General features: G+C 47.8%; 1 protein-coding gene across 1 annotated transcript in view; it reads right to left on the reverse strand.

Moving 5' to 3' along the window:
* LOC144798061 (cytochrome P450 2D6-like) overlaps nt 1-26,063 on the reverse strand; it is a 346,978-nt gene that overhangs the window by 14,978 nt on the left and 305,937 nt on the right. The window contains exon 6 of the mRNA XM_078668833.1: nt 2,182-2,329. Coding sequence (XP_078524959.1) covers nt 2,182-2,329 — 148 coding nt within the window. The remainder of the gene's footprint in view (nt 1-2,181; nt 2,330-26,063) is intronic.

Raw genomic sequence — 26,063 nt, forward strand, 5'->3', positions numbered from 1 at the left:
AACTATATTTCGCGCACCCACAATCCACTGCTGATGATGTCACATATTAGATCATTCATGACATGATCAGTCCGATTGCCACCTTAGTAGAGAGTCACGGCCTCAGCTTGGTGTCGTATGCCGACGACACGCAGTTGGTTATCTCCCTATCGCGCGCACCCGGTCTTTCGGTGGACACCTTCAGAGCATGCATGCAAGACCTTGCTGCCTGGATGTCCGCCAATTGCCTCAAGCTCAACGGGGGCAAGACCGAGGTGCTGGTCGTGGGGGGCTGCCAGTCTGCGTGGACGTCGGCATGGTGGCCATCCTCCCTGGGCCCAACACCCATTCCGTGCGAAAAAGCGAGGAATTTGGGCATCTGGTTTGATGCCGCCCTCACCTTTGGCCCTCAGATCAACCAGGTGGTCGGACTATGCTTTGGGATTCTTAAAAGCCTTAGGAAGACGCTGAAGTTCTTGCCTGTGCAAGCCCGACAGACCTTGGTACATGCACTAGTCACATCAAGGATGGACTATGGCAACCTTCTCTATTTAGGCACCCTGGAGAAGAACCTTAACCGCTTACAGGTCCTACAGAACGCCGCTGCCCGACTGGTGCTTAGACTACCCAGAAGAGCTGCTTCTGCAGCGGCTCTCCGGTCTCTGCACTGGCTCCCGGTCAGAAGCAGGGTAGAATTTAAAGCACTTTGCACGTGCCATCGGATCATTAATGGGAGATCCCCTCTCCCTTTACAAGGACTTTTGACACCTTATGAGCCTCCCCGCTCCCTGAGATCTTCCGGCTCTGGACTCCTGGTTGTTCCTAAGGTGTCCAGAGCGCGGATGGGGGGAAGATCTTTCAGATGCCTTGCAGCCGCTAGATGGAACAAGCTGCCCACGGCGCTACGACTTGAGCCATCTGAATCAATTTTTAGAGCTAAGCTCAAAACTGCTCTATTTGCTTAGTTGATGCGCCGTTTCTGTATGGTCCAGTAAGAAAGTAGCTCCTTAGCGCGGGGACACGCCGTTGTTGCGTCACCATGCGCTTTACAAAACCCCCCAAATAGAAATAGAAAATATATATATATATATATATATATATATATAAAATATTTATATCGGACGGAAACACAAAGGGACTGGAACAAACATACAGCGCAAACACGCGCTGGAAAAATTCACAGCACAAGGCTCTACCCACTGGAGGGTTGTAATTTAAAAAACTGTTTCTTTTGGATCACAGGTTCGTACAGAGGTCTCAAAATCAAAAGGCAACATGGAAAAAGAACGGCAAAGAGACACAAAATAAAGGGAAAGTGATGCAAAATAAATCGAACTGTGAAACGAAATAAACGGCAAAAAGGACAACCACAAGTCCCACAAGCCATTTCAAAAACGGAAGTGATTCCTCAAAAGAATGCCATTGGGGCAAACGAAATGAATTTAAAACATCGGACATTGGTTGTTCTCAGAGCTGGGCTTGCCTTTGAAGAAGTTCCATGTTGGAACGAAACATGTCGGAATTATCAAGCCGCCGCTGTTTTTTCCATTAATAAAGGAGCAGAAACAGAGTTTCCAGGTGTGACCAACGTTTTTTCCCCCCGGGGAGTTAAACAAAGGGGTAATATATATATATATATATAAAATATTTATATAAGAATTTTTTTTTCTAATTGTTAAACTTGCAAGCAAGCATTTGATACAATCCTGCCAATTATTACTTTCAATTCCATTACTATCAAGTAAATTCTTCTGACTTACTAATACAAAGGTTGCAGTTTTGGAGCAAAGATCAATCTTGTTTGAGCATGACAAGCTCTCTCTTTATAGTAACTTTGGACCCCGTGGGATATGGTCCCTCAGGATTGATAAGACTCAGCAACAGGGACCAGGTTGTCCCCGACCCTTTTTAAATATTTTTGTCCCTGGGGAATGAGGTCGAGAGGGCCTTCAACACAACGGTGCACAATCCAATTGCTAAACTTGCAAGCATGTATTTGATACAATCCTACCAATTACTTCCAATTCTTTCACCACCAAGTAAAGCCTTCTGACTTACTAATGCAAAGGTAGCAGTTCTCGGAGCAAAGATACATTGTGTTTGAGCTTGACAATCGCTCTCTTATTCAATATCCTAAGACAATGAATGCTCTCTTCTACACACAATGTTTCTACATAGTAGGTTTCTTCTGGGCAAATGTACCTTGGACATCTGGGAATGCCATCATGTAGAGCAAACCCCACAGAAGAGTTGTAGCTGTGGTCTCTGTCCCAGCTATAAACAGATCCGCAAGGGTAGACATCAAATTCTCGTCTTCAAATAAAGATTCACCTCCATGTTCCTTTTTTTGCTGTATCACAAAATGAAGTATATCAAATGAGTGTAAATTGGCAGATTGATGTCATTGACTCACCTGTCATCACTCCACTTGGCATGCAGACAGGATCCTCCCATGTAGGTAATCAAGAGAACCTAGAAATCGCCAGTATATGGACATTTAATGCATTCTTTCAATATGCTGGTATTCATATTTTGTATTCAAAAAGGAAGTTCATGAACGCACAGGTTGCAAAACTTTTGTCAACATATCATTTTACCAGGATTCCAACTAAAGTTTTCCATTGTGATATTAGCAATATGAAACTAAGAAAAATATGAAAAAGCTTTTCACACACCCCTACAAAGCCTGCCACGATGCCGGACCTACATACCGGAACCAGTGCACTAATTCCACACACCCACGAGACACCTCCCCTCTGCCCAACTTGCAGTGGCCACCATCCGTCCGATTCGCAAGGCCAGGACCGAAGGAAGATGCTTCTCCTACCTCACAGCCAAATCCTGGAATGCCATGCCTCTTCTTCTCCGGCACTCCCCATCTCTGAGACAATTCAGGAAGGATCTCAAGACCTGGCTCTTCAAATGAACCACAACGCCCAATCAGACCTGCAACCCTCCCTTCCCCCCTCCACTTCCCCCCTCCACTTCCCCTCCAGCGCCTTGAGACACTCACAGGTCAATAGCTGTGCTTAACCAGAACTGTTTGGTTGATATGAACTTCAGCTTAGTTGAGCATGCTTGGAAAAGATGTAGGGCTCAGTTATATGGCCTGGATCATACTTTTAAACATCAGATCAATGGCCAGAGTCTTTTTGTAGGGAAATACCACTGAAAATAGATCCCAGCGAAGGCTCCAGCCAATGTCATTGGCATTCGCCGTCAAGCCCAGTGTGGCGTGGTTAAGGAGGGGTATTTCACTGCCCGCGGGAAGAAACAACGTAATTTCCCATCTCTGTGAGCAGATGACCTGCTGGTATATATTGGGAACTCCTGGGCTTCCCAGGCCAGAGAGTGATATCTAAAATCCACACATGTGGCTTGTAAAGTGGCTTCAAGATAACTTGCAGAAGTTATTCTCCTTCCACTGCAAGAATAGGTCAGAGCTGATCAGATGAAATGCCTGATTTGAATTGAAAAACAATTGTTTTAATACTTGGCAGGTCTCAGGTATAACATGGACCTGAACGTATTTTATTGACAGCATTATTCCAGGCCCCTTATATATACGGTAGCTGTAAGGATGCAAAAAGATGCAGGACAATGATTATGCAGGCTGTTCCTAAATAGTAAAGTAGAGCTGGTGTTAAGTATTTGGCTAAATGTCCTACCAGGTTCCTACTCAGTCTCCTCCTTCAGCTGATCTCCACATTCAGCCATACAGAGCATGACATCCCCAACATTCCATACATAACATTCAAGGCTAGGCAGCAGCAGATATCATGAGGGGCACAGAAAAAAATAGAACCATACAGAATCAATTTATAAAATGATTGTGTCTCACAGACCGTCATCAACCACACAAAATATGACATATGGCTTACAACATGTGTATCTCTGAAGAATAGAACAATTTTGCAAACTTCTATGTCAAGCAGGGATAGTGAGAGTGCAATAATCACATTATACAAATGTAGTTGGGTTTGAGATTTGAAATTACAAGATCGATGTAAATACTACTGGCCCACAGTTAGCATATATTTGATTAATTAGGTCTAGAGCAGTGCTTAATTTGAGCCAATGGTTCCTGGTACTCGGCACAGGCACTTAATTGGCAGCACCAGCACTTGTGACAGTCGCTAGCTGTTTGTGTAGTTTGGAGATGAGTAGAGCAACAGTTGTTTACTAATTGAACAGAACTAATGCTTGTCTCCCACACCATTCTGTGAGCTTTTGGGGCCTCTAGCAGTCTGAATTGCCTCGGCTGTAGCAGTGTGATGGTTAGTAGTTGTGTAGGAACCGTCATTGGCAGCGTTAGCAGATGCTATGGGTGGTGCGAGCTACAGCGGCCTTCTGACAAGGGCCCTGGCACTTATTATTTTACAAATTAAGCACTGGTCTAAAGGCAAGCTGGTGGTGTGTTTATAGAGGGACTGTGTAGGATACGTGTATTTCTGACAGATAGAGGTTTGCTACATATTATATGCTATTGAATTTCTGTACTGTTTGAAGTGTTGGGCCTACTTATTTAGGTTGTGGATGGAGGCATACATAAGGTTTATGAAAGTAATATTATACTGTTAAATTACAAGCCTCAGGTGCATGCTTAACAAGCATTTACAATGCAATAGGTCTCGCATTTGCGAGAATTTGAGCTATTGACACTATTTTGAAAACCTGCAAGTGGTGCATAAACACGCACTTTGTACTTATAGTCGTTGCTTATGACAAGCTTGGCTGGCAGTAACTGCGTTTCTTTTACTGCCAGCCTTGCTTCTCCTAAGCAAGGACTATCAAGTTTAAAGTGCGTGTTTGCGCACCACTTGCAGGTTTTCAAAACACATATATTCAAGGCATTGTCATGCAATGCCAATAGCTCAAACTCGCGTACCTATTACATTGCAAATGCTTGTTTTTTTCCCGTCGAGTTAGTATCTAAAATTTTCTGTTTGCGGTAAAGTCTGAATATTTTTATTGTTGCTCGAGGTCATCAGAAGTAGGGGTTGCATAGCAGTGACACCTGTGAGAGTCCTATTGCGGCGTTCGTTCTCCATGCAGGAAATCCATGTTGGTTGCAAACCTAACTGTCTCTGGGGTCAGTCATTTGGTACTTGGGAAAGTTGCCTGCCGTAACTGACTGCAGGCCGTCCTTGGGGTGCCTGTGTCATGCTGGCCTTTGAGCTTGTCAGTAAATCTGTCTGCATGTCAAGTGTTTCAGTGTCTGTAAGTCTGCAGTCCGGATGCTGACACTGTAAATATTTTTGGTGACTTGGAAGAGAGTAAGGGAGCTCCTTGGCAGCGAGCTTTGTCTCTACAATGCTGTTTCGCAGGCAGAGGAGCTAACTACACCTCACACATGGACAGAGCGGTAGCTCCCCTCAGGGAAGGTGCAAACGATTTTGTGTGTAAGTCCCAAGGGCAGGCAGTCAGATTGTGGTTTTCTTGCAAGCTTGCAACACTTCGTTTTTTTCTGTGCAACATTGCCTTTTGGGGTGAAGCCTCTCTTTTTTACTCTTAAGCCCAAGGGCCCCGATTCACAGAATTAACTTAAGACAACATCCTAAACTTACTACTTATGTTATTCACAGAAGGCATTTAGTAGTGGTAAAGTTAGGATTTGTCTTAAATCTGTCTTAAGTCTGTCTTAAGTTTGTCTTAAGTGTGTCTTAAGTTTGTCTTAAGTCTGTCTTAAGTCTGTCTTAAGTTTGTCTTAAGTTTGTCTTAAGTCTGTCTTAAGTCTGTCCTTAAGTCTATCCTATGTTTGTCTTAAGTCTGTCTTAAGTCTGTCCTACTACTTTTGGTATTCATAGAAGGCAAATAGTAGTAGTAAAGTTACGATTTTGTCTTAAGTTTGACTTTAGACAGATTTAAGACTGACTTAAGACAGACTTAAGACAGTCTTAAGATAAAATTAAGACAATCTTAGGACTTGCCCTTGTTCCCTTCTTGCCCTTGTTCCCCCTTACTTTTTGCCCTTTACTTAGACCCCCTAATTAGGAAAATTGAAAACAATCCGATAAGCCTGACAGAAAGCAGGCAGGGAAAAGACACCAAAATGATGGCCTACGCTGATGACCTGGCCATAACCACCCCTGAGCGCTATTTTGGCACTAGAATTGGAGGCACAAAGATTTGGAAAAATCTCGGGGTACGCATTGAATAAAAAGAAACCCAAATAATAATGAACAAAGAAATTACCTGGATGGATTGCAGGATTGTCACAAAGGCCAAATACTTGGGGGTAACCATAACTGCTAATATAGACAAAATTGTAACTGAGAACCTATCCGCTCTGGCTACTGAAACAAAGAAAGCTCTCAATCAAATCAACAATTTACACCTGACCCTAGTAGGCAGATGCAATGTAATTAAAATGACCTACTTCCCGAAATTGCTCTACTTTTTTCTATCTATTCCACTGGAATTTAACAAAACCAAGCTGCAGAAATTCCAGCAAATCTCCACGCAATTCATCTGGGCCTATTCACAGCCTGGGCGGGCACTAAAGCAACTGTCTCTCCCCAGGGAACGGGGGGGCTGGGCTTTTCCTAACATAGTGCTTTACTACTGGGCTTCAGTTCTGCAATATAATACGGAACTGGTGAAGGAACACTCCTTCTCTCCTCCCTCTGACTGGGCTTCCCTCACCTTTTCAACTATTACTGGGAGAGGAGACCCGCGGCTGTCTTCACAGGACTTTTTGGAGAGGGTTATCGCTCAGGTTATAGAACTGACTCCCATTACCATCTTGTTGGGGACCCAAGAGGAGGTGAACAGGAAGAAAAGTGGAGCACTTTTTTTTTTTGCTATGATTGTGTGGAGGATTTGTATTGCTTCAGCATGGATAGAGGCAGACCCCCTCCCTTCTCTCAATGGCTGGCTAGGCTAGTTACGACCTACTACCTCGAGAAGGCTGTATATGCTAAAAAAAGTCCGCAAAGGGCAGAAGAAGAAGCTAGACATCTGGGAACCTCTCACTACTTGGCTTGAACAATCTGGGTCAAACGGAAACTTTGCCTTCTATCATTCAAGGGGCGCCCGCTTGAAAGAGGCAGCTCATGATCAGCCAAAAGCTGGACCTTGTTTCCTTCTTGCTGACGGCGCTTATCTATCTCCAAGCTCCTCTCTCCTTGACATTTATTTTCTTTTTTCTTTTTTATTTCTGGTGACTAAGAACCAAATCTTTTCTTTCTTAATGGAACATTTCTTCGTGTCCTAGAAACATAGTAATTTTGTAGTTGTGGAGGTGGTGGGGGAGTTGTAAATGTCTTATCTTTGTGTTTACTGCTTTGGAAAATAGTTTTTTTGAAAACAAACAAAAAAAAAGATAGAAAATAAAGGAAGAATTATGGTGCCACAAGCTGCATGAAGTTATCAGACTGAAGTACAAGAGGGAGTGGGTATGCACGAACAATGATGTCTCACTACCAGGTGCAAATGACTCACCCCTCTCCAGCCCTTTGATCAGAATTCACATGTCCTGGTCTTCATTTCAGAATTAGAGAAGCCAGTACCCTGGCCTGTTCTACAGGGATATTTGGGCCAGTCTCTGTAGTGAAAACTGCCAGCTGAAAGGGAAAGTGTTCTAGAAAGTTGATGAGGTATTGGATCCAGAGGAAGAAATTAACTTCAGAAACCTCTGAGCTGAGTTGACTAAGTGCTGAAAATCTAGTCCTAAAATATGCCTACCAGAGGGCGGGGGTCCTGGAGCGGTTCTGCAGTGTCAAAGAAGTTTGCCTCCTTAGCAATCTCTCTGGGTTCAGTGAGCTTACTATCCTATCAAGAAAGTGTTGCTGCAGATCTCAAACACAAAGACTGAACATGTGCTGCCTTGCAATCAAATTGTACAGCCACTGATAATCTTTTACTTCATAGCCCTTGACCCAACCATCCAGTGCATTGCAACAGGAATCCACACAATCCACCCAGATCTATTGAGCCAGTTTCTGACTGTCTCTGAACTTCTGTCTGTACTTTTCTGGGGTCAGACCATACTATTTGACAAGGGCTTCCTTCAAAGGGGGATACCCCATCCTGTCACCTTTCTTTAGGGCCAGGAAGGTGTTCCTCCCTCCACTAGGGATATGCCTCTACAAACTAGCCCCCATTCTTTCTCAGGGTTTTTGTGCATCTGTAAGGTAATCTCATAAGCCTCAAACCACTTGTTAATATCGTCCCCCACAAAGTCAGGCACCAGAAGAGTGGGAGTGTGGACCCTCTTGTCTCCAGAGGGCACTGAACAAATGCTGCCACCATGACTGCTGGACTCTGCCAGTTTAGCCTTAATGTCCTGCTCCTTAAGGCTCTGTTTATGAGCCAAATGTTCTAAAGCAATTCTTTCCCCCATGGGCAGTTTCTTTTCCTCTGTCTCCATGGCCAGCCTCTTGTGCTCTGCCTCACTGGCCAGTCTCTTTTCTTCCATGTTGAGCTCATCCATTTACATCATGTACTCCCTCTGCGCATTCCTCTCTGCCAACTCCTCTGGGGACAGGTTTCGGGAGGACACACTGATCCCTGCACGTGAAGGGATTTCTAAGCCTCGGAGTAGGTTATCCCCATCCTCAACAGGGTGTAATCCAAGAACATCCTATGGGTCCTGCTCTGACCATTTCTTATCCTCATCATCCTCCGGGCCATCTTTTTTCCCTGGCAATTGATGGGCCTCTGCCCATGCTCTTTTGGAGCTCTACCTTTTTGATGCTCCTTTTAGCGGGCAGCCCCCTCTCCTGGCAAATTCCATCTTTGCAGGTGAGATCACAGACACAAACAGTCAGGTAGAGTAAGAATGAAAATCAAAAAAGGCCAATCAAGGAGAATCTAAACCCAAATTGGTCTTAGATAAGGGATGGCAGTGTACACCAAATCACTGTATGGCACTATACAAACACAAGTCCTATCCTCACCACTAATCACCAGTGTTAGAAATAGGGTTACTGGTTGACTGGAATGTAAGCCTTGGTGAAGCAGCAACCACAATCTAAGTCAGGGTAAGGCGCAAGAAACCCCACAAATTAACCTGTGCTCACCCCTTGCACAGAGCAGTCAGGCTTAACTTAAGGGCAATATGTAATATATCTGTGCAACACTTCAAACAGTAAAACTGTGAAAACACCACACAAAAGGATCCCACACCAGGTTGAAAAATAGAGCTTAGTTTAATAAATAAAATAGGACCAAAATGACGAAAATCCAATTAGTAGAACTGGAAATATTCAGTGTCAAAGTTTATTGTGAAAATAGCACTAAGAAGCACAATGCACCATTGGGGGTATATCTGGTCGCACCGAACCGTAAAAAGTCACAAGTTCAGGCTGACTGCAATGGAGTGCATGCCGGTGTAGGGATCCGGTTAGGCCTGCTGAACAACTTACCGTAAATCCTGGTTGCAGAGCGTTTTGTGGATCTGCATCAAAGGTGCACAATCAAAGAGACGTATCCCTTCTGAGATGTAGCGAAGCTGCGGGGCAAGGTTCTGTTGCATCTTTTTTTGGGGATCCCATCAACGGGGCTTGCAATGAGAAGTCTGGTGTCAAGGATGTGGCGCGTAGCTGGTGATGAATTGATTACGAAGAACTGAGAGGCTGCAATGTGGCCATCGTTGTTGAGGCTGTATTGGACTGTTGCACCACACCATTGTGGCAACGTGTCAGTTCTGAGGGTTTGCAGGTCTACGATGGGGGTCTTTTGCAATGGGTCCCATCCACGCAGCAGTGGTGATGCCTCGGTTCTGCCCAGGGATATACCACTAGGCTGCAAAGATGTATTGGTTCTGTTTGGGATTGCATTGCTTAGCACTTGGCAGGGTAGAGTCACAGATGGTACTGGAGGTTGGAAGCTTGTTATGTGCCTAAAGGCTCAGATCAGGAGGCAAGCCAACTAGCCCTTGGAGTCATTCTAGGTCTGGGTTCCAGAGATGCAGGCCCAATTCTTCTCATCCAGGCAAGAGGTCAGAAGGCAGAAGATCAGCACAGCAAAGCTCGAGTCCAGCAGAATGCAGTCCAGAAGAATGGCATTCCTTCCAGCATCACAGCAGTCCTTCTTCCTGGCAGAGTATCCATAAGTCCAGAAGTATACTGAAGCGGTGGTGTCTGAGGTCCTTCTTTATACACAGTTGTGCCTTTGAAGTAGGAAGATGCTTCTAGAGGCAACCGTTTGGAGAACACAGATGTCCTGCCTTTGGTGACCGGGCTCCAGAATAACGTCAGGGGGTATGCAGCTCTTTGTGTGGTGGCAGGACACAGCCTATTCAGGGGTAAGTGAAGCACGGCCCAGCTCCTTCCTCCCATCCTTCCAGTGATGGACCATTCAGTCACACCTAAGCACCCATTGTGTGTGGCTGTCTAGGAGAAATACACAAAAACCCAACTGCCAACTACACCCAGTCATGTGACCAGACATGGGCGACAGGCACCAAGTGACTAAGGCAAGAAAATGCCAACTTTCTAAATGTGGGATTTTCAGAATTGTAATTTAAAATCCAAATTCACCATAGTTCGGATTCCCGAGACAGCAAACTTGAATCAGGCCTATCTTCCCATTTGAAAATGATGCCTAAAATGTAATAAGGTAATGCCAATGTTATCCTATGGGAGATATAGACAAGTGAAACATTTATTTCAGAGTTTTCCACTACCAGGACACTTAAAACTTAAAAGTACATGTCCACATTTTTACATACATTGCACCTTGCCCTCTGGGCTATCCAGGGCCTACCCTAGGGGCGACATATATATTAACAAGTAAGGTTTGAGCCTAGAAAAAGGTTAATTTTACTAGGTTAAAATGGCAGGTTAAACTGCTCACACAGGCTCTGCAATGTAAGGCCTGAGACATGTTTAAAGCGCTACTTAGTGGGTGGCACAATCGGTGTTGCATGCCCACCAGTTGCATTTAATTTGCTGGCCTCGGCACATATTGTGCACATATTAGGGACTTATATGTAAATTAAATTGTCAAATGGGTATAAGCCAATTCTACCATGTTTTAAGGAGAGAGCACAAAACTATAGCAGTGTTTATCAGTGATAGAGTGCACAGAGCCCTGAAGCCGACAACAACAAATTCAGCAAATAGGAGAGAAGGAAGGTTAAACAACCCTGCAGATTGGCCATTTCCATTACACATTAATCATCAGTAGCAAAGCACACTAAATCACAATTGTAGTTTAAGGGAGAGGCTAGGTGCCTTTAGGCTGGAGAATTCTAGACACTTCTGGTAAATTTGGCAACTCTTAGGGGCTACTACAGATCTGTCTGGGCTTAACAGACAGTATAACTTCAGTGCTGAAGCCCCTAGGCTCAGTCCACAGCAAAAGGTCTTCAATATCATAAAGGAAAAGTGCAGCTAAAGGACAGAAGATTAGAGACAAGGGTTGTATGATGGAACCATTTATGGCATTACCACGTGAGCTTTTACAATGCTGCCTTTGCAATGCATGCATTTTTACCGCAAAACATTTTACCACGCGTATTTCTTTACCACACATGTCTGTAGGTACTTATAGTTAGGACCAAGTTTCCACAGGAAAAGCATTTTTTGATTTACAAATATCTTTATCATCATTTGACGAATCTTTGTGAAATTTTCAAACCTAATGGACGGTCAGGACAGCTGTGGGGGGTACATTTTCGAGGTGATTAGTCAAGCGGGGTTGGAGGAAAAAGAGGGGGGTCCCAAAACATATTGTCTCCATGTTAATTTCCATCTGAAACTTTAGACACAGCTACAGCCCGAACTCCTGAATGGAATTACACCAAATTTGGCAAAAAGGTAGCTCTTGATTCAGAAAGCACTCTTTTTGTTAAATGGTGTAAATTCGTTCAGTAGTTCCTGAGAAATGTAAACTTTTGTCAGATCTACAATTGGGGACGCGGAGGATCCGTTAACCCTCCCTAGCTTGTGCCTGCAATCTGATTGGCTGCCAACCCTTCAAATCATAAAGTGTTGGCAGCCATCTTGTGACTCGAGTGAACAAGAAAAAATGTTTTAAAAAAATGAAAAGACACGAAAAGGGTTCAGAAACACCCTTACCCCCTAGGCCTGCTCAGGGGGGCCCAGAGGGACCCCAGGGCCCAAACAATCATAAAGATTTCAGCAGAATTTGCGGTGGATCTGCAAATCCAGCTAACATTTTTTTTAAAACGAAGCGCAGGCTCCCGCCCTTCGTTTCCTTTGGGCCCCCGGTAGGCCAAGTCCCAGGGGCAATGTTAAAAATAGATGCGGGGCCTGAGCGGGCCCCCGCATCACCCAGAGACTGCCACCTTCCCAGGGCTTATACATTGAATGTGGGGGGGCTACGTGGCCCCTGCCACCCAGGGAACCACCACCTCCCCGGGGCTAATTATCTTACATTTTGGGAGGGCATGTGGTCCCCCGAAGCCCTGAGGACTGGCACCTCCCTGAGGCTATATATAGAAAGGTGCATGGGGTGCTCCAGCCCCCCACAGAGCCCCAGGGGCTGCTCCAGCCCCCCACAGAGCCCCAGGGGCTGCCACCTCCATGGGGCTGTATTTAAAAATAAATTGTTGGGGGCTCCAGCCCCCCACACAGCCCTGGAGACCACCACCTTCTGAGGCTTAAATACTGTTGGTGGGAAGCTGTGCTACCTCCCTCGTGGAGCCATAAATGGCCCTGCGGACCACCACCCCCCAGGGCTGGCTCCCGCAATCTTCTGAGTTGTCCACCCCAGGACATTGCAATGTGCAATGTGCTATTGGATGACTGCTCCCACCATCCCATAGCAAACAAGTGCTCCACTTTGAACAAGTCAGAGCATTTTGCTCTCACTTGTTCAAAGTGGAGCACTTTGCTTTTTACCCCCAGGGAGCTCCATCTAAGCAGCACCCTGGGGATGAAAAGCAATGCCGGCTCCAACAGGAGCTACGAGCCGGCCGGAACCGCAGGGGCTTCAGGCTTCCCCCCGCGGTCCCAAAGAAGATGGCCATACACTAGGGAATAGGGTACCCAGGGTCAAATGTGGCGTGTCAACAAGCCCCCGGAAGAACACCAGAGGACCCAGGAAGAAGAAAGACATGCAATAAGCCCAGCAACATGAGGGAGAGGCTACAGAAGAAACTGCGTTCAACAGGATTCAGGTAAGTCAGGCAAAACGGAGGGAGGCCTGGCGGGATCCGTGCTAGAACGTGGAGTGCGTTGCCAGCGCGGATCCCTCCATTAAATACTAATCAAGCATCGCCCTCACCCGCTGACAGAGAACACCGGGCGGGGCTCGCTTCTCTGCCCTCAAACGCGGGAACAGGTGCCGCTGCAACCAGCGCGTTCTGAGAAGCCCGACAGTACACCCCCCGAAGACCGCTCCCACAACGGGTTTGGGTTTGTGCGGATAACGTCGATGAAATAAGCAAACCAAATGGGGAGCAGACACATTAGAGGCCAGTTCCCACGTCCTTTCATCAGGCCCATAACCCTTCCAGTGGATCAGGTACTGCAACCGACGATGCACCCTGCGGGAGTCCACAATATACACCCCCTCATACTCGGGACTATCATCCACCAAAACAGGGGGTAGTTGTACCGGAACAGTACCAAGGGTGACGGGTTTCAATAAAGACATGTGGAAGACAGGATGGATATGCAATGAGTCAGGCATGTCAAGCTTCAGAGCGACATGATTCACCACTTTGGCAACAGCATAAGGACCAATAAAGCAGGGCTTCAGTTTATTTGCACCACTGATTTGAATGTTCTGAGTGGACAACCATGCCCTGTCTCCTACAGCATAATCAGGTGGTGGTTAACGATGCCGATCAGCTCCTTCCTTATACCTGCTCTATGCCTCGTCCAAAGTTTTCTTGGATAAAACATGAATGTCCTGTAGACGGGACACCAAATCTAGAGGGGCTGGAGAATCAGTAGGTACTAAAAGCGATACCAAACCACAGCGAGGGTTAAACCCATAGTTACAGAAAAAAGGCGATACCCCAATAGCTACATGTTCACTGTTGTTATACGCAAACTCCACAGTCCATAGAACTCAGTCCTAATCCCTATCTCCCTGTAAGAGGTGACACCGTAGGTATTGCTCGATACGCTGGTTGACCCCCTTTCTGTCTGACTGTCTGTTTGAGAGTGATAAGCAGTAGAGAGTTCTACATCTATTTCCATCAAGTTGTTCAATCCTTTTCAGAAACGGGACTCGAATTGAGGGCCCCTGTCTGATACAGTGATGGAGGGTAGGCCATGAAGGCGCACTATCTGTCCGAGAAACACACAAGCTAGTTCTTTAGAAGTAAGCAAATTGTTCAAGGGTTTAAAATGGGACATATTGGATAGCATGTCTACAACTACAAATATGGCAGAATGCCCTTGGGGGCGTGGCTGGACGCCGATGGAGCAGGGAGCCTAAACCGGAGCTCCTGCCGGTGAACCCCCGTCACAGCCCCTGCTGCCCGATATTGAGAGGCCCCTCAACTTATAAAGTCACTCCCGGATAGAGGAAGGTTGGAGCAGCAGGCAGGAGTTGGCAGACGAGGACCAGCAGCTCGCCTTCACTTCGAAAAAGTGTAAAAAACATCCCACAAGACGACGTATCACTTCATGATATACTAAATGTCATAGAAACTTCACGTACCGCTGTAGAAACTAAAATAGAAACTCTCCGAGAAGATTTGGGCCCCCTGCGGGCAGACCATAATTAACTGGTGGACTGAGTCACAACGGTGGTGGAAGAGGTTGGCGGCCTGAAACCTCAAGTGTCCACGTCCGCACGCAACATTACAGATATTGGAAAAAGGGTCCTGGTGCTAGAGCAGCGAGCGGAGGATGTGGAAAACAGGGCTTGACAAAATAACATAAGAGTCATTGGGCTGCCCAAAAAAAGTTTAGGGGAACGATATGATGGCCTATCTGGAGAACTGGCTACGCACTGAGGTAGTGGAGAAGGGCCTGTCGCCATTTTTCGTGCTGGAGCGGGCTCACAGGGTTCTGGTCTGGGCGCCCCCTCCTGGGAGGCCCGCAGGCCTATGGTGGCTCGCCTGCTGTTTTACAAGGACAGAGACCACGTGCTGATCCAAGCACCCCTCAAGGGCCAACTTAAAATAGAGAATAGTACTGTCCGGATCTTCCCGGACTTCTCCAGGGAGGTACTGAAGCAGCGAGCCTCCTTAATCATGGCAAAAAGGAAACTGCGACAAATGGGAGTGTCGTACTCCATGGTGTTCCCTGCCAGACTGCAGATAGTGCATGCTGAAGAGACCAAATTCTTTACTACCCCTCAGGATGTGTGGGACTGGATTGTGGAGCGAGGATTGTGAGAGTTCGGAGGCATACCGGCAGAGACCAGCCAAAGAAAGACCACGCCTGGACCCCTGCGATGGGGGGACACTCAAGGGCCACCCAACAATGGAGGAGGCCCGCCGATACAGGAAGAGTGCTGTGGCAGCAATAGCCTCCCTGAGTGCCACAAACCCACAGGGCAACCCCTCTCTTTCGGGAGAGGATCAGAGGGACTCGGATTCTGACACCAGCTCGAACACAGTGGGAGATGCCAGTCAGGTTCTGCCAGAAGTGACTCCTAGAACGGCGGAAATCTTGACTTATCCATGGCACGCAACTACGCACTGGAGTTTACAGCTCAGGGGTGGGGGATCATAGCTCAAGACTGTTTTGGGGTACATGGGACACAGGAGGGGAGACACGAAAATGCCCTGGGTGATGGGGGGATCCGGGGAGTGGAGGAGCGGGTTTCCCTTCAGTTGGGCATTTGTCTAGCCACCACCTGAACGTTGAGAATTTGACTGTTACTATGCCAGATGGCATTTTGGATGGGGGAGATGTTCTCACTTGTCCTGGGGAGGGGGAGTTGGGGAAGTTTCGTTGTTTTAAGTTGGGGGCACTGCTGTCTATAAGCTCAAGGCGGCATGAGTTACAATGCGTAGGTTACTTCCTTCATTGCATTGCATTGCACGCCAAGCCAGGGAACGGGGGCCAGACAGACATAGAGAAGCTACTACGAGATGTTGACACAGCCGATATATAACTTCCTCTCTTTGAACATCCGAGGGATGCACTCTATTTACAAATGCTACAAAATGTTCTCCCACTTGAACAGGCGAGGGATTCGTATTGCGATGATACAGGAAATGCATACACTAGCTTCGGAGGGGGTGGCCTTACAGCGCAGATGGAGAGGGCAAGGATACTACACTGCGTATTCAGCGTTTGCCAGAGGGGTCCTCATTTGGATCAGAGCAGGGGTCTTTCAGCATACTGGCCACAAGGTAGACTCAGAGGGGAGGTATGTGATGGTCACAGGGAGACTAGAAGGGAAGGGTATTACGCTCATGTATATTTACGGCCGGAATGTCGACCAGGAACTCTTTCTGGAGCACCTGTCTGGAACTCTGACACCGTACCTGACAGGGTCGATTATTGTGGGGGGGATTTTAATTGTATAGACTACCCGACCCTTGACCGATCTCACCCACCACTCTGAAATGCCCCAGCACACAGGGTAGCCAGGGTGTTTAGGGCCTGGCAATCTCATTGGGGGTTGGTGGACATATAGAGATGTACACACCCACTGGACAGGGAATACTCCCACCTCTCCCATGTACATGACTTACATGTCAGAATAGACACCTTCCTGTGCTCCCCGGATATACAACCCCAGTTACACGGGACCGAATACCTCACTCGCACGTTATTGGACCACAACCCAATACTCACCAGATTACACTAGGGGTCCCAGCAGCAGCCCATCTCCACATGGTGCCTCAAACCTGAGGCACTAGAACATCAGGTGCTCGTACATGAGATTCGGGCCAACATTGTTACATATTTTGCTGTTAATGCTCAGACCACGGACTCCAGGGCGACAGAATGGGAAGCCTTCAAGGTGTCCATCCAGCTGCAAGGCAGGTAGCAGGCCTTCATGAGCGGACCATAACTGAATCCCCCCTCATGGCCACGGTGACAACCGAGGAGGCAATGATTTCTTCTTTTAGGGGTTATAGGCTGGGACATGCAAGAGGTGTTCCCTCAAGGGCTAGTAGCGCATACAGACCTGAAAAGAGGTATCATAGGAAGATAGAGTGTCTTTTCTCTACTCCTATTTATCATCTTAGCATATCACTCACACGGTCCTGATGAAGCGCATGGGGATCCACTAGGGACCCAATGACGGCGCAAAACATGTTGACCAGCACGCACATTCACAGTCACACACGGGCACTAGGAGCAGCGGAGTAATAGCTTGTGCTCTATGCTATCTAGTAATAGAGGTGCCCCGATGCCCCTGTATAATTCTTTGACCATTACCTCCCGGACAAATTATAAAATTATCCTCACAGCACCGGTGGGTAATTTTTAGGCACCAGCACACACCTTTTTAGGCCCCCAGACCCACATGCACAAGTGCGGCGTCTCCTAAAAAGATCTCCGACAAAGAGCCCTCTTGCGGGTCCCGTGGGAGACAGCAGCGCCACCCCCACGAGGAGCAACACCCGATGATAAAGCATGACACTAGCAAGGGTGTGTGAGGGCACTAAAATTCGAAGTAGAAATTCCCCCACCTTCATCAACTGGGGACACTGTATATAGAGACTTATCCTTTCTTCTTTCCCCTTTCCTCTACATATGTAACTAATAGGTTACGAATGTGAACTTTTAGGAGCTGTTACCACACAGTGATTAGAGGCCTTCAAGGCTGTCATCAGGTGGTGATGCATGGCTCTTTTTATTGGGGTGAGGCAAATGCTACTGACAGACATAGAACGGGCTGACCGAGCATTGCACAAGGTGGAACTTCGCCACCCGAACCACCCAGAACTCCGCCAAGAGATGCTTGAAAAGAAAGAAGAAATGGCATTGCAGGAGGAAAGGTTGAGGTGTTTCGATTATAAGACCTACATGGACAGGACACACGCGGAGTGGGATTAGGGCCAGTAGACTCCTGGCATGGCTGGCTAGCCCAACCGCAGGGGTAATACAATTATAGAGCTCTGAGGGGCACTTCCTATATCAACAAAATTCCATCAATCATAGGTTCCAAAGCTATTATGAACAGCTCTACAAGAGCTCGGGCCATGGGGAGAAGGGAACATAGAGGGCTACTTAGCGGAACTTCCTCTGCCTACCTTGGAGGAGGAAGCTGCGGACCAGCTGGGGGCAGCGATCACGGAACCGAAGTGAGGGTGGCCATTAAGGTGCTGGCCAGAGGCAAGACCCCGGGCACAGACAGGTTCTTCAAAGAATTATATGCAGCATACATAGATGAACTGACCCCCAAACTTGTGGAGATGTGTGCTGAGCCAGAAGAGAGGGGGCACCTGCCTGACACCACTAGAGAGGCAGTGGTGATTTCACTACTGAAGCCCGACAGGCCTCTCCGGGACTGTGCAGCGTATGGGCCTTTGTCGATGTTGAATCTTGATTTTAAGATTCTCAGTAAGATACTGGCAATGCAGTTACTACCGCATATGACTTCTGTGGTGCATTGGGATCAGGCAGGATTTATTCCGCACAGGAATACAACCTGCTATCGGTCCTTGAGCTTGGAGCAAGGGACGATCAGGCAGGAGCAGTGTTTACTATCAACATAGAAAAGGCCTTTGATAGCTTTGAGTGGCGGTTCTTGTACGCCGTTCTGAACAAGATGGGTCTCAGACCAGGGTTCTTGCGCTGGGTGCAGTTGTTGTATGCTCAACCAGTGGCGAGAGTCCGCACGGGACGCAGAATATCTGGACAGTACCTGATGGAGAGGGGTACGTGCCCGGGGTGTCCTCTCTCCCCCCTGCTGTTCGCCCTAGCTTTGGAGCCACTGGCATGTGTGGTGAAATCGGACAAAGATTACTGTGGACTGCAGTTGGGAGAACGGAGGCATAATATAGCACTGTACCCAGATGACCTCTTCCTGTTCCTGCGGCGAGTGGGGGAGGATTTGCCGGGGGCGTGGAGGATGATGGACGAGTTCGGGGCCTTTCTGGCCTTGGAGTGAACTGGCAGAAGTCTAGTTTGTTCCCGCTGATGGCTGGCAAGCCGCCTCCTGGGTGCCTTGGTGCCTTGAGACGGGAGCCCCGCTGCTTCCAATATCTGGGAGTGTGCATTTTCCACGACATGGCAGATGTAAAAGAGTGGAATGTAGAACAAGCACGATGCTCCCTTAGGGATAGCATGACCTTTTTGGAAAAGCTTTCTCTTTCCGTTATGGGCCGTGTCTCCCTCCTTAAAATGGTGGCTCTCCGTTGGCTGCTGTACTTCTTCACCACACTACCAGTATGGATCTCGTTTCCGCGAACTGGATTCCTGCCTGTCGGCGTTCATGTGGAGAGCGGGCCAAAGGCGAGTAGCCCTGAGCACGCTAAAACAACCCCGATCAGAGGGGGGCCTAGCACTGCCAGATATGAAGACGTATTATATGGCAGGACAACTGTAGAGGTTCATGCAATGGGTGGCGGGAAGCATTGACCAGGACAGAGGAGTACCACCCTTCACATCGGACATGATGGAGGTGTACTGCACACTATTAGGAACTGCTCGAGCCGGACAGGCTAGTAGTGGGATCAGACGGTGTTGGAGTTGGTGCCGACAGAAAACCAGGACGAAATGCCCCTACTCGCTAGAAATGGCAATGAGGATACTGGGTGTCTACCCCATGGAGGTAATTGGCAGGCCATAGATGATTGGGTGCAGGTGGGGGCTACCAAGGTGAAAAATCGTTTCCGGGATAGGAAGCTGCTCTCCTTTGAGGACTTTAGTACTGACTGGGGTGTTCCTCAGGGGCATTTCCTACTCTATGGAGCAGTTACAGGAGCTATGAGGCGACATTTTGGGGCAGCTATGACTGAACCGGAGTGACAGGCCACGTGTGAATATATAAGCCTGGCCGGGGGAGCCATCAAGGTGGTCGCATGACGTTGTAGGGCCATAGGACGAGATACCATATTACCGCTAGACCGGTTGAAAAACCAATGGGAGGGTGACATCGCCAATCCTATAGCGGACAAGGACTAGGAGAAAGTACTCGAACGAGTAGCTAAGGTCTCCAGAAATGCCTGCTTTAACCTGATTAGCTTTTATACGTTCCACCGGGCTTATCTGAACCCAGAGCGTATTAATAGATATTTTGCAAGGGAGGACACCGGATGCCAGAGATGTACTACGGTGGGAGAGATATACATCCAAATGGTGTGGAGCTGTACTTCATTAGCACATTACTGGCGAGAAGTGACGCAGGAGACGGCTAGGATCACAGAGAGGGTAAGCCCATGTACACCGATAAATGTACTCCTGGGTTTGTTTCCACACACCGCCAAAACTAGAACCACGGACAGGTTCCAAGACCTCGCCTTTGTCCTAGCAAAGCGGGAAATTACTCGTAACTGGAAAGACCCGAGGGGCCCCAGTGTACAGGGGTGGAAGCAGGAGCTAGTAAAATAGGTGGGATGCAAGAGCAGGGTCCTTTTGAGGAGTGCGAAGCGAGGGATAGGCAAGGAGGAGAGAGCCAGGGCTTGGGAAGCGCTGACGAACGACATATAGACAGAGGGGTGGGCCTCTGATGCTTCTACCCCTGAGAGGCCACCACAACAGGAGCTTCCCTAGAGGTAGAGGCAGGGTGAGAGAGTGCAGTGGATCCAGAACAGGGATGGACATATAACATTCTCTCAGGGAAGGTTAACTACCGACCATGGGAAACCTGCGGTAAAATTTTACACACGATCTGGCAAGGGGAGGAACATTTCCTAGCTATAGAAGTACAATGAAGACAGCGGTATGGAAGGGGGAGGGGGGACCTAGTTAATTGTTTTGTTTGGTTGGAGGAGGGGGGAGAAACGAGGGTCACGCAACACTCCCCATCTGGGCAACGAGAGGGGATGAGGAAACATTGGACTCCAGTTAAAAGGGATCACAGAATGGGCACTGGGATATACTGCCAATAGCTATGGCCAGAATATATTTGTATTTACAACAAGGGGTGGTGAGGGACAGAGTCTCTGAATTAAGCAGAATACTCTCACCCAGTCAAAAGATCAGGGCTAGATCCAACACTGTTTTTTAGCTCATTGCACCATCCCAGTTTCAGAACCTGGCTGTATGCAAATTAGTCTGTTCCTGTCCCAGTGCATGATGGGAACAGGGCAAACCAAACTACAAAAGCCAATTCTTACACTGGGAAGGAAACAAGCTTCCGGGGACCGGTTTCTGGCATTACAGCCGTCTTCGGCCCGGCTTGCTTGAATCCTGATGGTGCAATGAGCAAGGGACTCATGTCTGAGTATACCCTTCCACGCTTAGGGTGGACAAAAATATTTACAACAAGGGGTGGTGAGGGACAGAGTCTCTGAATTAAGCAGAATACTCTCACCCAGTCAAAAGATCAGGGCTAGATCCAACACCGTTTTTTAGCTCATTGCACCATCCCAGTTTCAGAACCTGGCTGTATGCAAATTAGTCTGTTCCTGTCCCAGTGCATGATGGGAACAGGGCAAACCAAACTACAAAAGCCAATTCTTACACTGGGAAGGAAACAAGCTTCCGGGGACCGGTTTCTGGCATTACAGCCGTCTTCGGCCCGGCTTGCTTGAATCCTGATGGTGCAATGAGCAAGGGACTCATGTCTGAGTATACCCTTCCACGCTTAGGGTGGACAAAAATATTTACAACAAGGGGTGGTGAGGGACAGAGTCTCTGAATTAAGCAGAATACTCTCACCCAGTCAAAAGATCAGGGCTAGATCCAACACCGTTTTTTAGCTCATTGCACCATCCCAGTTTCAGAACCTGGCTGTATGCAAATTAGTCTGTTCCTGTCCCAGTGCATGATGGGAACAGGGCAAACCAAACTACAAAAGCCAATTCTTACACTGGGAAGGAAACAAGCTTCCGGGGACCGGTTTCTGGCATTACAGCCGTCTTCGGCCCGGCTTGCTTGAATCCTGATGGTGCAATGAGCAAGGGACTCATGTCTGAGTATACCCTTCCACGCTTAGGGTGGACAAAAATATTTACAACAAGGGGTGGTGAGGGACAGAGTCTCTGAATTAAGCAGAATACTCTCACCCAGTCAAAAGATCAGGGCTAGATCCAACACCGTTTTTTAGCTCATTGCACCATCCCAGTTTCAGAACCTGGCTGTATGCAAATTAGTCTGTTCCTGTCCCAGTGCATGATGGGAACAGGGCAAACCAAACTACAAAAGCCAATTCTTACACTGGGAAGGAAACAAGCTTCCGGGGACCGGTTTCTGGCATTACAGCCGTCTTCGGCCCGGCTTGCTTGAATCCTGATGGTGCAATGAGCAAGGGACTCATGTCTGAGTATACCCTTCCACGCTTAGGGTGGACAAAAATATTTACAACAAGGGGTGGTGAGGGACAGAGTCTCTGAATTAAGCAGAATACTCTCACCCAGTCAAAAGATCAGGGCTAGATCCAACACTGTTTTTTAGCTCATTGCACCATCCCAGTTTCAGAATCTGGCTGTATGCAAATTAGTCTATTCCTGTCCCAGTGCATGATGGGAACAGGGCAAACCAAACTACAAAAGCCCATTCTTACACTGGGAAGGAAACAAGCTTCCGGGGACCGGTTTCTGGCATTACAGCCATCTTCGGCCCGGCTTGCTTGAATCCTGATGGTGCAATGAGCAAGGGACTCATGTCTGAGTATACCCTTCCACGCTTAGGGTGGACAAAAATATTTACAACAAGGGGTGGTGAGGGACAGAGTCTCTGAATTAAGCAGAATACTCTCACCCAGTCAAAAGATATGGGCTAGATCCAACACCGTTTTTTAGCTCATTGCACCATCCCAGTTTCAGAACCTGGCTGTATGCAAATTAGTCTGTTCCTGTCCCAGTGCATGATGGGAACAGGGCAAACCAAACTACAAAAGCCAATTCTTACACTGGGAAGGAAACAAGCTTCCGGGGACCGGTTTCTGGCATTACAGCCGTCTTCGGCCCGGCTTGCTTGAATCCTGATGGTGCAATGAGCAAGGGACTCATGTCTGAGTATACCCTTCCACGCTTAGGGTGGACAAAAATATTTACAACAAGGGGTGGTGAGGGACAGAGTCTCTGAATTAAGCAGAATACTCTCACCCAGTCAAAAGATCAGGGCTAGATCCAACACCGTTTTTTAGCTCATTGCACCATCCCAGTTTCAGAACCTGGCTGTATGCAAATTAGTCTGTTCCTGTCCCAGTGCATGATGGGAACAGGGCAAACCAAACTACAAAAGCCAATTCTTACACTGGGAAGGAAACAAGCTTCCGGGGACCGGTTTCTGGCATTACAGCCGTCTTCCGCCCGGCTTGCTTGAATCCTGATGGTGCAATGAGCAAGGGACTCATGTCTGAGGATACCCTTCCACGCTTAGGGTGGACAAAAATATTTACAACAAGGGGTGGTGAGGGACAGAGTCTCTGAATTAAGCAGAATACTCTCACCCAGTCAAAAGATCAGGGCTAGATCCAACACCGTTTTTTAGCTCATTGCACCATCCCAGTTTCAGAACCTGGCTGTATGCAAATTAGTCTGTTCCTGTCCCAGTGCATGATGGGAACAGGGCAAACCAAACTACAAAAGCCAATTCTTACACTGGGAAGGAAACAAGCTTCCGGGGACCGGTTTCTGGCATTACAGCCGTCTTCGGCCCGGCTTGCTTGAATCCTGATGGTGCAATGAGCAAGGGACTCATGTCTGAGTATACCCTTCCACGCTTAGGGTGGACAAAAATATTTACAACAAGGGGTGGTGAGGGACAGAGTCTCTGAATTAAGCAGAATACTCTCACCCAGTCAAAAGATCAGGGCTAGATCCAACACCGTTTTTTAGCTCATTGCACCATCCCAGTTTCAGAACCTGGCTGTATGCAAATTAGTCTGTTCCTGTCCCAGTGCATGATGGAAGCTTGTTTCCTTTCCAGTAAAGAATTGGCTTGGTAGTTTGGTCTGCCCTGTTCCCATGATGCACTGGGCCAGGGTCAGACTAATTTGCATATAGCCAGGTTCTGAGCTGGGATGGTGCAGTGAGCTAAAAAACGGTGATGGATCAAGCCCTGATCTTTTGACTGGGTAGGAGTGTTCTGCTTAATTCAGATACTCTGTCCATCACCACCCCCTTTATGAATCGTTTTGGCCACCACAAGTGTGGAAGGGTATACTCAGATGCGAGTCCCTTGCTCACTGCACCATCAGGATTCAAGCAAGCCGGGCCGAAGACGCCTGTAATGCCAGAAACCGGTCCCCGGAAGCTTGTTTCCTTTCCAGTAAAGAATTGGCTTGGTAGTTTGGTCTGCCCTGTTCCCATGATGCACTGGGCCAGGGTCAGACTAATTTGCATATAGCCAGGTTCTGAGCTGGGATGGTGCAGTGAGCTAAAAAACGGTGATGGATCAAGCCCTGATCTTTTGACTGGGTAGGAGTGTTCTGCTTAATTCAGATACTCTGTCCATCACCACCCCTTTATGAATCGTTTTGGCCACCACAAGTGCGGAAGGGTATACTCAGATGTGAGTCCCTTGCTCACTGCACCATCAGGATTCAAGCAAGCCGGGCCGAAGACGGCTGTAATGCCAGAAACCGGTCCCCGGAAGCTTGTTTCCTTTCCAGTAAAGAATTGGCTTGGTAGTTTGGTCTGCCCTGTTCCCATGATGCACTGGGCCAGGGTCAGACTAATTTGCATATAGCCAGGTTCTGAGCTGGGATGGTGCAGTGAGCTAAAAAACGGTGATGGATCAAGCCCTGATCTTTTGACTGGGTAGGAGTGTTCTGCTTAAATCAGATACTCTGTCCATCACCACCCCCTTTATGAATCGTTTTGGCCACCACAAGTGTGGAAGGGTATACTCAGATGTGAGTCCCTTGCTCACTGCACCATCAGGATTCAAGCAAGCCGGGCCGAAGACGGCTGTAATGCCAGAAACCGGTCCCCGGAAGCTTGTTTCCTTTCCAGTAAAGAATTGGCTTGGTAGTTTGGTCTGCCCTGTTCCCATGATGCACTGGGCCAGGGTCAGACTAATTTGCATATAGCCAGGTTCTGAGCTGGGATGGTGCAGTGAGCTAAAAAACGGTGATGGATCAAGGCCTGATCTTTTGACTGGGTAGGAGTGTTCTGCTTAATTCAGATACTCTGTCCATCACCACCCCCTTTATGAATCGTTTTGGCCACCACAAGTGTGGAAGGGTATACTCAGATGTGAGTCCCTTGCTCACTGCACCATCAGGATTCAAGCAAGCCGGGCCGAAGACGGCTGTAATGCCAGAAACCGGTCCCCGGAAGCTTGTTTCCTTTCCAGTAAAGAATTGGCTTGGTAGTTTGGTCTGCCCTGTTCCCATGATGCACTGGGCCAGGGTCAGACTAATTTGCATATAGCCAGGTTCTGAGCTGGGATGGTGCAGTGAGCTAAAAAACGGTGATGGATCAAGCCCTGATCTTTTGACTGGGTAGGAGTGTTCTGCTTAATTCAGATACTCTGTCCATCACCACCCCCTTTATGAATCGTTTTGGCCACCACAAGTGTGGAAGGGTATACTCAGATGTGAGTCCCTTGCTCACTGCACCATCAGGATTCAAGCAAGCCGGGCCGAAGACGGCTGTAATGCCAGAAACCGGTCCCCGGAAGCTTGTTTCCTTTCCAGTAAAGAATTGGCTTGGTAGTTTGGTCTGCCCTGTTCCCATGATGCACTGGGCCAGGGTCAGACTAATTTGCATATAGCCAGGTTCTGAGCTGGGATGGTGCAGTGAGCTAAAAAACGGTGATGGATCAAGCCCTGATCTTTTGACTGGGTAGGAGTGTTCTGCTTAATTCAGATACTCTGTCCATCACCACCCCCTTTATGAATCGTTTTGGCCACCACAAGTGTGGAAGGGTATACTCAGATGTGAGTCCCTTGCTCACTGCACCATCAGGATTCAAGCAAGCCGGGCCGAAGACGGCTGTAATGCCAGAAACCGGTCCCGGAAGCTTGTTTCCTTTCCAGTAAAGAATTGGCTTGGTAGTTTGGTCTGCCCTGTTCCCATGATGCACTGGGCCAGGGTCAGACTAATTTGCATATAGCCAGGTTCTGAGCTGGGATGGTGCAGTGAGCTAAAAAACGGTGATGGATCAAGCCCTGATCTTTTGACTGGG

Source organism: Lissotriton helveticus, chromosome 12, assembly GCF_964261635.1.
Source record: "Lissotriton helveticus chromosome 12, aLisHel1.1, whole genome shotgun sequence".
In the NCBI taxonomy this organism is placed as follows: Eukaryota; Metazoa; Chordata; class Amphibia; order Caudata; family Salamandridae; genus Lissotriton; species Lissotriton helveticus.